This window comes from Cynocephalus volans, chromosome 6, assembly GCF_027409185.1.
Source record: "Cynocephalus volans isolate mCynVol1 chromosome 6, mCynVol1.pri, whole genome shotgun sequence".
Taxonomy (NCBI): Eukaryota; Metazoa; Chordata; class Mammalia; order Dermoptera; family Cynocephalidae; genus Cynocephalus; species Cynocephalus volans.
The window spans coordinates 90,248,594-90,262,161 of NC_084465.1; the positions used below are offsets into that span (position 1 = coordinate 90,248,594).

Below are 13,568 nucleotides of genomic sequence, written 5' to 3' on the forward strand. Positions count from 1 at the left end.
GCCGGTGCACTCACTGGCTGAGTGAGGTCACGAAAAAGACCAAAAAAAAAAAAAAAAAAAAAAGAAAGCAGTGCTGCTAACACCAAGATTAAGGGTTCAGATTCTCTCACAGGCCAGCAGCCAAAAAAAAAAAAAAAAAAAAGATCCAATGGAGATGGGGCTTGAATATAAAAAAAGAGATCATGTAGGGCTCCTAAGAAGGAGGGAGGGTTTGGGATCTGTGGAAATAAAAACACATTTCAGCCTAAAAATTTGATTCAGCCTTTGTTAAAAGTAAGCCTTTAAAAGATTATCTTAATAACATCTCAAAATAATCTTTATTAACTTTAATTACCATTGATATGCAATGATTCACAAAATAAAGATATTTAATAAGAAACACTGACAAGGAAGAACCTTGTTGACATATGTACCTTAAGAATGCAAAGCACTATGCTGGCTATTCTTAGTAAGATAAGTAAGAGAGGTTAGAGAATATTTACATTCCAGTGAACTTTCAGTTGCACAAGGAACAAAGAACGTCATTAGGAGCCTTGTGGGGCAAAGGTCTTACTGAAGTATAAACCTCTGCAGGCTCTGTTTCTTAATATCATAAATTATAGTTTCTCTCTTTGATAGTGCAAGAAACTTCCCAAGACACTCAATTTTAACTTCAGAATTTTTGCTTAGTATTTCCAGACATAACCTTTAGTGGTAAAGCATCATTATGACCACAGAGTCTGTAACATGTTTGTTGTAGGAAATTGCACTTGGTGTGCAAGATAAGAAGTAAAGGGAAGTGAGGGTATTGGAAGTAATGTCAATGAAATGACAGTCTATGGGCTCTAAGTTGGATAATGAGGGAAGTCTTAAAAGAAGAAAGCTTAATGGATTAGTGATCCTGATGAGTTTGAAAAATAGTTATACTTGGCTTATTTGAATAAGCAAGTTAGAAGAATAGGAAGTTGTGGTCTAAGTGGAGGATGCTTCATTTAAAAAAGAAAGGGAAAAATAAGTATCTGGAGTGGAGTTGAGGTGATGACTGGAGGTGAGGGATTCAAGAAATTAAAAGGCCAGAAAGCTGGTCTGTTAGCTTATTTTTTTGGTGGCTGGCTGGTATGAGGATCCAAACCCTTTGACCTTAATGTTATAACACGGTGCTCTAACTAACTGAAGGACCGCCAGCCTGGCCCTTTAGTTTTAATCTCATCCAGATAGACACTGAAGGGCTTGGGATGGAGAGGAAGACTGCATTTCGGTGAGAGTTCAATGAATGTGGAAGAGTGACTTGGAGATCAGCAGATGACAGCTACAAGTAGGTTAGTAAAGATGAAAGTATATAAAAGAGGGTTTGCATGTTCTGTATTTAGAAGGTGCTTTCACGTTTAATGTGATCTAATTTATTATCCTTTCTTCACTGGCGATTTGCAAATTTTATCAGGGTTTTATGGCAACATGGATATATTACAAATTCGAATAGAACACACTTGCTTCCGTGGAGTTAGGATTTAAACTGAATGCCTAATGTAAGAAGATAATATATTTGAGTGAAAAGTGATTTTCGAAATTACAATTCAACAGAGAACACAGGACAAAATTCAGGCACACCAAATACAGATAATGAAAGCAGTTAACAACTCAAAGAAAGAGACCACTGCAGGAGCGAGCAAATAGAATCATGAGCATTAGAACTGAAAAGCTCTTAAAAAAAAAACAAAACCCTAAAAATTTACATCGAACAAAACTTCGTGGTTAAAAAAAGCACAGGACTAGACCAAGAGTTGGGAGAGAGCTTTGGAGTCTAGGCAGCCCTAGCCGTGTGGTCGCTTCCTTCACTTCTCTGGTTCTCCATATCCTTATTTAAAAAACAGGTGGATTAGCTTAGGCATACTTTAAAGATCCAGGCCGACACGGTAACGGTTCATATCTCCGGGCTGCCCTTTCCCCCTCGCTGGTAAGTTACTTAACTCACTGGTACGTTTCCCCATTTCATATATCAAAATAATTATAAAATAAACGTAAATCTAAAAGGACCCTGTTTTATTACGATTAGGTCGCTGAACGAAAATAGACAGGCCGAAAAAAGAAAAGGGGTAGCCGGCCTAGGGAAAACATCGCCTTGGACCTGCTCCAAGTCAGGCGGTTGCAAACCACTGCAGGAAGGGTGAGAGGCGCGTTGCCGCGGATGGGGCGGCGGAGGCGGCGGCGGAAGAGACCGTCCTGTGAGCGGAAGTGACGTGGCACCGGCTCTCGGCTACGAGGGGAGGCGTAGCCGGTCGGTAGAGGGAGGCGGTGTTGGCGGAAGAGGTTCGGTGGCCGATGGCTGCTCCGAATCGGAAGTCTGTCTAATGCTCCTCCTCGGTCCAGGAGCCCTTCACTGGGTAAGGCACCTTCCCGGTCCGCCCCGGCGCCTCGTGCGGGGCGGACCCCAGCTGGAGCTCTTTCGGGGCTCGTACTACGTCCCTCAGTCCCTAGAGTCTAGGGGCCTGGCGGGTCTCGGGAATGGTCTCCGTGGTGACGATACTGCCAAATGACGATGCTTTCCTTCCCGCGGACAAGCCTTCCCTCTCAAACTGCAATTGTGACGGGTGTGTGGGCGACCCGGCTCAGCGGTGGGGTTGGAAGAGGGACGGGTGGCCGCCCCACACGGCGGGGAGGCCCGCGGGATAGGCCTTGGAGATTCGGAGGAGGTGTGTGCGACGGAGGCCCTTTGGGGGCTAGTGACGCGGATGACCCTCGAAAAAAACCTCTCGTGTCCGAGGCTCACTCTGGGTGACTGTGTTGAGGGCAATGTGTGTGCTACCGGCGTAGATAAGCTTGGGAAAACATGTAGGCCAAGTTGGGAAAGGACGCTCGGGCTTGCCGCTGCGGAGAGAAAACTGTTTTGGTGTGAGTCGCCGGAGGAGAAGGAGGCGGGGACTCCCTGCGCCGCCTACATTTCAGGGCCGCGGGGGGAGTTAGCTGTCGCCGGATTTCCTACTGCACCTGGGCTGTGGAATTAATTAGCTCTGCAGCTGTCGATGAAGGGACCCCTCCCGCTAGTGCTCGAAGGGTATTTTAAGAAATCATCTGAGGGGCGTCACATCTTTTTTTGCTTAGTCGACTTTCCTTGATTTCACAACTCACAACTCTTTCCCTCTTCTCCACCCAGACACCCCGCTTGCAAGTTGTGGGCAGGTTTAGACTGGCGCTTGTCGCTAATATATTAATCTAAAAGTGGGCTGATTGTCCTCAAAATGCCCTTCGGGTATGGAGAAGGGACTGAAGCTAGGCTTTCTCCTTCGTTCTATTCAAGCGAGAAGATGATTTCTTGAAGGATTATTTTACTAGGCTAGGAACAACTTTAGGCAACCTGATCTTCCAGCTTCAGAGTAACATATTGTAGTTTTTGTTTTCTACTCATCACGTTCTTAAGCTGCACACCTCTGTTTACAATTGACTATAGCCATTTGTGTAGAATTAACCTGTAAATACCTTTTCCATAACAGAAATAACAGGTATTTTGACATTCTTAGTTTCAGCCTTTTAATTATTTATTTGTTTATTTTTGCGGATGGCCAGTTACGGGGTTTTGGTGTTACAACACCGCGCTCTAACCAACTGAGCTAACCGAGTTTCAACCTTTTTAATGATGTGTAAATATTCATGAAAGATCCTAACGATGCTCCTTCTGTGTATCTCTTTGGGGGAATTATGTGAAGTTTATTGGATTGTATTCTTTAGGAATGGATAATACTATGTAAAATTTGGGCTTTACACACTTCTGGCTTTTTAAAGTTTATTTTGCTCCAAATAAATCTTTAGAAGATTAAAATTACCTATTCCCTAATATATGTGAGCCAAGAGCATAACATTTTAGAAATCAACTTAAATCTAAAAAGAAAATAGAAGTGGTGTGGGTGACACCTGGGCAGAGTGTACTGGCACTTAGCTAGCTGTAAAGGATTCTGGAGATAGGGATGTATGCAAGAGTGCAAATTAATAGTCTAGGGGCGTTGCTTCTGCCTTCCAGAAAGATTGCTGATAACATTTTCTGGAGTAAAGTTCTGCAAACCGGTTGATAATCTTTGTTAGAGCTAAAGTATGAATAATTGGAAACTTTTGGGGGTGGTGATGCTGGTCTGTACCGAATCCGAACTTTTGACCTTGGTATTATACCGTATTCTAACCAATTGAGCTAACCGGCCAGCTAAGTGGAAACTTTCTGCATGCCAGTCACTTTTCCCATTCAGGTGTCTTGTTGTCCTATAGGACTGAAGTTTGGGGATGATTTTAAAGGTTCATATATATATATATATTTTTTTTTAAAAGATGACCGGTAAGGGGATCTTAACCCTTGACTTGGTGTTGTGAGCACCACGCTCAACCAGTGAGAGAACCGGCCATCCGTATATGGGATCCGAACCCGGGGCCTTGGTGTTCTCAGCACCACACTCTCCCGAGTGAGCCACGGGCCGGCCAAAGGTTCATATTTTTTTAAGTGAAGATTTTTAAAACTTTCATCAGCTCTGTTGACCACTACCTGGATTGTAACACTTCTAAGGGAACTAAGTGTTCGTATTCTAAAATGCAATGTGTTTCTATTAAAGTAGGTCATACATGGAGTTTTTATTACTAATCTTTTATTTGCTTTGGTCTTACTAACTTTTTACTATAGAAATTTTCAAATGTATACAAAAGGAGAACAAAGTCAGATGAACCAATATTTTGCTAATCTTCTTATTACCCTCCAGCACGTTTGTTTCTTTCCCCTGGAGTTTTAAAGCAAATCTCAGACATAAGACATAAGATAATTACTTTAGTATCTCTAACTGATAAGGACTTTTAAAAAGATATAGTCACTATAATATCACACATAACAAAATTACCTTATTTCTTTTTGAATTTGAATTGTTAGGATTGGCAAGTTATATTAAAATTTTATGTAAATTAAAGAAGCTTTTTTTGACTTCATATGTTTAATGCACAGAAGTTCTTAATGTGGTCTGTTTTCTACTAAGTTGATTAAGGCTTACATTTTTGGATTAGTTAAGTAAAATAAGTATCAGGAGCCACTGGAAAAGTACTACCACAAAAGCCAGGCCTGTTTTGGGGATTTGAAAAGTTCTAAGAGGGGCCGGCCTGTGGCTCACTCGGGAGAGTGCGGTGCTGATAACACCAAGGCCCCGGGTTCGGATCCCATATACGGATGGCAGGTTCGCTCACTGGCTGAGTGTGGTGCTGACAACACCAAATCAAGGGTTAAGATCCCCTTACTGGTCATCTTTAAAAAAAAAAAAAGAAAGAAAAGTTCTAAGAGGAGGAAGTAAAGATAATATTGAAATCCTTTTTTTCCCCCAAATTTATTTTAGCTAGATACTAGACTGAATGCCCACTGCATATTATTTGTCTTTTTTTTAGACATATGGAATTCCCAAAATAACAAAATTGGATTTTAGACCAAAGACTTTTATAGCGTTACACAAGTAAAGGAATTCTAGTGATATTAGTACTTTAGGGAATGTAGTAGGAAACCTGGAGGAGGGAACTGCAGCATGTTTATACATTTCGGACTTTGTTTCCCAGCCAAATTGTTGACTGGAAAATTTTTTACTTGGGCTTGCTATCTTACTGTACTCCTGCTTCTGGAGATGTGCTTTAGAGAATGGGAAGCAAACTTTGGTATGGTAAAGCTGCTTGCTTCCACTTCTCTGTGTAGGCGCTGTGTTTCCTTTCTTCAGCTGAGGTGAGGTTTGTATTTTTTTCTCAGGATGTTAGTGAAGCTACACTTCCCAGGCATTACCACAAGGTGATGCAGTGACTTTGCATATTACTTCTCCCACTAGTCTGTATGTGTATGCGTTTGGCATTCTCAATGAATTCCAACATTTTTACAAGCTTGCCCAGTCTCTTCATTCTATTTCTTTATCTGCGGGAGGAGTGAACCAGAGGAACTGTGTGGGAATTAGGAATTTTATTTTACTATTTAAAATGGGTTGATTCATGATGTAAATATATTCAGATTGCATTCATTCACATTAACTTTTTTTATGACTAGAAGCTATATTGTAATTTAGTAAGAAAAGTAAAAAACAAAGAATAACAACCATACTGGAACTTTTGTAAAATATTTCTATAATTACAACAGCATTGACATTTTCAGAAAGGTTGGCACATTGAAGAGAGATTAATTAAGGCTATTAATAGGATGATTACAAATTATTAACCTACTCATAAGACTTAGAAACATTGTCAGTATATTTGAAGTGCAATGTTAGTGTTTTCTATTAAAAACTTGAATTTTGGGGGGAGGGTTAAAAAATGAAATTTCTTGTTACTATGGTTACTTAAAACAATAAAAATAATACTTGTTGAAATTGAAACATTAAATTGAGTTTAAAGTTATAGTTCATACTGGCCAGATGCCAAAAAAAAAAAAAAAAAGTTAAAGTCCTCTTAAGTCCTCTTTTCACACACATTCTTCATAAGTAAAGACTATTAACTGTATGGTGTGTACTTTTTGAATCCCTTTTGATGCATTTATAAACATATATACACATGTATAAATACATATATGTATACCTACATGCAATTTTATACCTAAAAACTTTTCAATGAAGTAAAAGCATAAAGTAATAAATTGGATTATGAATTTTTATTTATTTATTTTTATTTTTTGGCAGCTGGCCAGTATGGGAGACCACTCCCTTGACCTTGGTTTTACAAGGCTGTGCTCTAACCAACTTGGCTAACCGGCCAGCCCTGGATTATGGATTTTTAAGAACCTGTTGCAACTGAGGTTAAACAAAAGTTTAAACTCCACTGCCTTGTTTTATAAACAGTTACAGCTTTGTTGATTTAATTTACTTTAGGAAATGGCATGTTAAATTTTAAGAAGAAAAGTTTTATCCTTTAATATCTTTTAATTAAAAGCATGGAAAGCTTATTCTAAGCTAGGTTATTTCCTCACTGAATATTTTCCTCAAAGAAACCTAAATACTCACTTTCTGCATAGAAAAATATTACTGGTTCACTTAACTCACTTTTGGTAGTTGTATCTAATAGAGGTTGATTCCATTGATTTTACTGGTATCTTAGTAGTGAGTATTTTTTAAACGAACTGGAATTGGTGGGTTTTTCCCTTCTGAGGTCAGATTAGCTCAGACAGCTCAAAGAAACAAAATAATACAACTCTTAAGTTATATTAGAGTTCCTTAGAGTTTATAAATGCTACCTTTTCATTTTCTTGAAGGCTTTAGAAGCACAGGTGGAGAGTATTCACAGTTGTTTTTCCATGAAATAGGGTTGCTGGTAGTCAAGCCCCTTCTGTTAGTGCAGAAGTAAAGGAAGTTTGCTACTGAATGTACTGTTAACCTTGAAATCTTTGCAAACCTCAGGTGGAGAAAGGCTAACAGACAGCTAGCCTGATATTTTATCACAGTGGCATCCATGTTCATGATTAACAGTCTCTTTATGGTATATCCAATATATTGTTCAGTGAAGTAGTACTTTGATCATAATAGAAGCAGAAGAGAAGCATAACAAGCAAAGTTGATATTTCTAAAGTGCTTGTTATTTCAAAACTTTAAAAATTTGCCTTAGTATTTCAAATAGGTCAGCAAAAGAAACAGTTATGAAAAGCAAACTCTCTTAGGTCTTAGCAATATGGCTTCTTATAATTGCTAAAATATGAGTAGAGCCTTACTGCTGTACTTGCTCTGTAAAAACCTCATTTAATTGTGTAATAAATTAGATTAATTTGGTTAACAAAAATCTTGCCCCCATTTCCCTTGTTATGACAGAGACTGCAGTTTTAATGACTTAGAAGCAAGTGCCATAAAATCAGTCACAGTTTTACATGTACTGTAGAATCAGTGCTTGTGCTGAGCCTATGGCATACCCTGTAGATTGCTTTTTTTTTTTTTGGCGGCTGGCCAGTACAGAGATCTGAACCTGTGATCCTGGTGTTACAAGGCTTCGCTCTAACCAGCTGAGCTAACTGGCCAGCCTGGATTGTGTTTTTGAGTAAATCCCCAGTCGTTTCCTTTTTCTCAAAAGTAGGGCACAGAATATGGAAAACATTTGGGTCTTGTGGTATTTATAATCCGCTCTCATCATTTATCTGCTGTCCAGTGCTTAGTGTTCACTAAGCTGGTGAGCATTCACTGAATCTCTAATAGATTTTAAACAGTATGTATTTCATTGACACTATACTTTTATTTTTATTTTTTGATATCATTTATTTTTAATCAGTAGATATGTGGTACATGAATACTAGAAATCAAGATAGGATCACTGAGCCCAAAATGAAAGGGTAGAATTAGTACAGTTAGAGAGGAACAAATAGGCTGAGCTGTTTCAAGTAGACCAGCTGAGAGTTTACATAGTTTGAGACATCTAAACAATCTTGTACCAGAAGGCCAAGAAGACAGACTGGGTCTGGGATCTGTGGAAATGATTGAGAGGTGATAGTAGAGGCTTAAGTTGTTGGGTTAGATCAGAGTCTAAATAGTGGTTCTCTCTATCCTGGCTGCATATAGGCTTATAATTCCTTGGGGAGACTGGGGAAAAATATATGTATGGACTGTTCCCCATCCCCCCTACAGGTCCCACTCCCAGAAAGTCACTGTCTTTTTCTTTTTAAAGGCCCCTAATGATTCTAATTTGTAAATAGGATTGAAAATTGCTGGTCCAGGAGATCATGACATGGAGCAGGAATGCAGGCACAGAGAAGTTAGCATCAAGTTCAGTAATAGAAGCCTAGAACCTGAGGAGAAGAGAGGGATAGGTTGGGGGCGGGGGGAATGATGAAGTTCAAGACTTCTACATAGAAAATAAAAGTTAATTGACCAGTAGCCAATAAACAAATTTTAATTGTCCTTGTTTCTGTTCCGTAGTGTCTGTTGCTAGGGGCCAACAGGTTTATATTGGCAGTGTGTGTGCACTGAAACACCTCTGGTTCATTTGCTTTTGGTTGGAATAGAAGTGGAGGGATAGGCTTTCCAGGAGAGTTGAGAGTTTTCGTTTTTGGTTTTTTAACTTTTTAACCCCCATGTGGGTTGAGTTTTTTTTTTAACCCCCATATTGGCTTTAGTTATTTTTCAATTTTTCTGTATATTTATAGTTAATCACATTTTAAAGGAGGAGGAATTTCAATATTTAAAAAGTATGTTTCTTCTCAATTATGGCATGCAAAATATCCATGAAATTTGCATGAACTGTTATGTATTTTATGAAGCCATAAGTTTATTCTTAGTTGGTGTTTAACTTGTGTGAATTACTTGTTTCAGATTGACAATGACATCTTTTCAAGAAGTCCCATTGCAGACTTCCAACTTTGCCCATGTCATTTTTCAAAATGTGGCCAAGAGTTATCTTCCTAATGCACACCTGGAATGTCATTACACCTTAACTCCATATATCCATCCACATCCAAAAGATTGGGTTGGTATATTCAAGGTAAGAAAACTTTCTGAATATGTCTTCCATGTAGGCACTTTTTATTTTCTTTTTAAACAGATTGATAAGTAACTTATAATACTCTTGTCTCAACTCTCAATTAAGGCTCATTTTTATAAACATCACCACAAAATAATTTAACAGCACACAGTAGTATAAAATAAATGTTGAAGACTTTATTTCACCAGGTTTTCCTCTCTATGATCAAAAAGCTCATCTTCTCTAAAAGTTCGGTGAAATTTTTTTTAGATTTTTTTTCCCCCTATTTTCTTCATTCCTTACCTGAAGAAAAGGTATTTTCCTTTATGTTCTTGTATCATTCACTCTCTTCCAGTTATTTGTAATTAATTTTGTACAGCTTTACAGCAGTGTTATCTCTTCTATTGTTGTCCTGTGTTGCTTAAATGTTGCTCATATTGCTCTATTTTAGAAGAATGATCTGTTTTACATGACTGACAAGTAAAGTCTTTGATGGCAGGAGTCCCAGTCCTTATATTTCACCAATCATTTTGTATAATATTTGCTTGAAAATTACGTTGAGATGATCTTCACATGGTACCTCACTGTGCTAGAAGTTTTCTAGCAATTTTAACTCTTCAGAATATAGTGGAGAACCAAAACATGAGTGTCCTTTGAGCAGTCAGAATAGTGTCATGAATGTCCAAATAGTAAACTTTAATCAATTTTCTCCTTGGTCGCTCTAAAATCTTCCTTAGAATCTGTTTGTTTTATTTTAGATAAGATTTTAACGGGCTTGAAATTTGAATTGTCTAGTCTGTATAAGTTAAACAGCAAAGTAGAAGTAGGACTAGCTGCTAGAATTAAGCACATAGAAAGTATTTAGAAGTGGAAGTCCGGCCTAATAGTGTAAGGCAGGTAGAAAAACTATATTTGGACAAAACAAAGTTTTGGCATTTAATGATATTTCAGTTCTTTTTTTGAATCCCTTACCCCTTGATGTTTCTGAATAGATGAGTTATTACTGTTTACTTTTCGTATAAGTTTTTTAGGCTTGTCATATTCTAAAATGGAGAAACATTCATTGAAAACATTTTTTGAAATCAGTATTAATTTTAATTTTATGTGAGATATTGGTATTATGATAAAGATACTGATTGAGAACTGGTGTTCTCTGTAAGAATGGGTTGGAGAGGAAAAAGTCAACAGGGAAATGTCATTGAGGGAAAGGAAGAGCATTTCCAGACGCAAAACGGTATGAGCAAGAGCACAGAGGTGAGAATGTTCATGATAATTCGTAGGTTATTTTGACTAGAACATAAGCTTTATTTAGGGAAGTTGAGGGCGATGAGAGTGGAGTTAAGTTTCAGTCTGTCTATGATAGACCTTCGGTGTTAGGCTAAACTGTTTATAGACTTCTTTTTAGGGGCAGTGGAAAATCTTTGTATATGTGTAGGCTGTTTGAAAAATTACATTTCAAGAAGATGAATCTTCACTTTTTTCATTCAGACTATGTGTTTATTTCTTGTATTTTTCTCATTTTTCTTTAATGGCCTATCATCTAAGCCAAAAGCTTAGGACTTTCTCTTCAAATCCAGCCAGACACCAGTTTTACTAATTTTACTGCTTGCTTACATTTCTTTTTGTGTGTGTGTTTTGTATTTTTTAGTGAAGTTTGTAATCCAGTGGACACACAAAACAAAACTGCGCTGAGAAAAGCAATTTCATAAATTAATAAGTGTTAGGAAGTTGGGGGAAAGATCAAGGTAATAGAAGAAGGGATTAGCCTGTCTCTTTGTACAGGTGCTGTGTGACACTTCCACGTTGTGGGTGTGGGGCCTGTGTGTGAGGAAATGCACTTATACAAATGAGTGCCAATGAAAACTCCAAGTATGAAAATAAGATTTTCTCTGAAAATACACTTTTGACACAGATTAAAAAAGATGTATGTTGGGGGACTTTTTTAAAGTCAGTATTACATATATATATATAATATTTATATTTACATACATCCCAAGTTCTGCATATCTCACTGAGAAAGAAAATCCTTCCGTTGGCTCTTTTTTGACTATAAACTATACATCCCTATGAATCAAAGATGGTGGCAGCAGGAGAATTAAGAAAGGTGACATATCTGATGAGCAAGGGAGGTGGGGGACCAAAAAACCTAATGAAATGTCCCCAACATTTCAGCAGAAGTTTGAAGTCCTGCATTAGAGTCCATGATTGTGTTGTCATACAATAAGACATACAGAGCATCATAGCCTGTCTTCACTGTGCAGAAGTCCAAGTCACTCATTTAGTGCAAAGACACTTAACTTCTGTTTTCTTGTTTCTTAAAAATGAAAACAAGAAAAATTACTTCCACTGCCCTGTTCTTTTTCTCCAAAAGAGGAAAGAGAATCCCAGCCCCAAGGTGTCTGCAAGTCCTTCAGTGGTGGTCTGTCCTTGGGCTAAATACTGCTTAACGTATTTGTACATCCTAAATGTCACTGCTCTAGTTCATGTCCTCCTTATTTTTTTCTAAGACTATTGCAATAGGTCATCTGTTTTCCCTGTTTTCATTTTGCCCCCTTACCTCTATCTATTCTTTAAACTGCTCCATATAAACTCTAATATAAAATGAAAAGCTGATCATGTCTTTCTCTTGTTTAAATCTCTTCAGTTGTTCTTCATTGTTTATAGAATAATGCCAAGACCAAATAACTTAGTGTGCCAAGTAAGGCTCCTTTATAAGACTTAATCGCTGGCTTCCCTTTTTTTTGTTATTACCTGCTGATTTTTGCTTTGGTAATGCTGAACTATGCCTTTTTCCTTATGCACTCCAAGGACTGTAACCTTTTTCTAAGCAAAAAAAGAAAAAGAAAAATCTTGGTAGAATATCCTTTTCATCTTTTTTGCTTGTATAGTACTTTAAAACTCAATAGGAAGTTCAAGAATGTAGTAAAAATTTCAGGTAATTCAGAAAGGCTTAAGGAAGAAAGTAAATTTACCTTGGGATAGCTGTTGTTAATATATTGGTTTATAGCTACATATAGTGAAATAATAAGTGTACACGTACATAATGTGTGTATAATGAATATAGATACACATAGAGGTTGAGTATCCCTAATTTGAAATCCCGAAATCCAGAATGCTTCAAAATTCAAAACTTCTTGAGCACTGACATGGTGCTTAAAAGAACTACTTATTGGAGCTTTGGAGCATTTCAGATTGCAGATTTTTGGACTAGGGATGCTTCACTGGTAAATATAATGCAAATATTCCAAAATTCAAAAAAATCTGAAATCTGAAGCACTTCTGGTCCCAAGACTTTTCAGATAAGGGATACTTGACCTATACTATTGATACATCATAGTATGTGTGTATATATTCATTGAACTAGTTCCTTACTATTGGACATTTACATTTGTTGCTAAATGTTTACCATTAAATAATGCTTAATAAAGATCTCTACCTGTTATTTTGTTCATCTGTCTACTTATTTCGTAGGGTAAATTCTTAGAAGTGGAATCACAATATTTATAGCAATTCTCGCTTTTAAACAGTTTATGAGTACTGCAGATTGCCTTCCAGAATGATTTTGATATAGGTACCATATTGACAGGCAGGCAGGAAGAGAGTGCCCAGAGAGTAATGGTAAGGGTGAAGGAATGAAGATGGCAGTGTGTGGTTTGCTTGAGAACACATTAAAGTATTTGAGTTGCCTTGGGACAGATAATGCTTTTTGAAGATGAATGGAAAGGAATAATTTTTATGTAAGGAGTAATAAAGTTTAGAGGTGAAGTAGAGGTGAGTGAGATAAATTGGAATCTGAAGAGAATGGAGGTAAAGAGATCACTCAAGACATCCTAATATTCTGTGTGAGGTAATGAAGACCTAAAGTAGACAAGGTAATCAGTTGTGGGTAATAACTATCTGCAAGTAGAATTCATAGGATATGTCAACAATCAGTTGAACTGGAACTGGAACTCATTCCATGGTACCTCAGTAAGGAGGAGCAAGGTCATGTGCTAAGAGTTGGTGAGGGCGTAACTATGGAGGTTTGGCCTTGCCACTATGGAAGCATGTCACAGGAAATTGGAGTGGGTTAACCAGGAGATTGCTGAGCAACAGTTTTATGATTTTCTCCAGAGAATTTCAGCACCCAGAATTGTGAGTAAAGAGTGCCAAAAGTGGATATCATTCAAATT

The 13,568-nt window shown here is 37.7% G+C and overlaps 1 protein-coding gene across 2 annotated transcripts in view; it reads left to right on the plus strand.

The window, feature by feature from the left end:
* Window positions 1–2,213: 2,213 nt before the first annotated feature.
* Window positions 2,214–13,568, plus strand: part of TAX1BP1 (Tax1 binding protein 1) — an 80,584-nt gene continuing 69,229 nt past the window's right edge. For both annotated transcript variants that reach the window (XM_063099551.1, XM_063099552.1), the window contains exons 1-2: window positions 2,214–2,360; window positions 9,249–9,417. In XM_063099551.1, coding sequence (XP_062955621.1) covers window positions 9,256–9,417 — 162 coding nt within the window. In that variant the 5' untranslated portion in view covers window positions 2,214–2,360; window positions 9,249–9,255. The remainder of the gene's footprint in view (window positions 2,361–9,248; window positions 9,418–13,568) is intronic.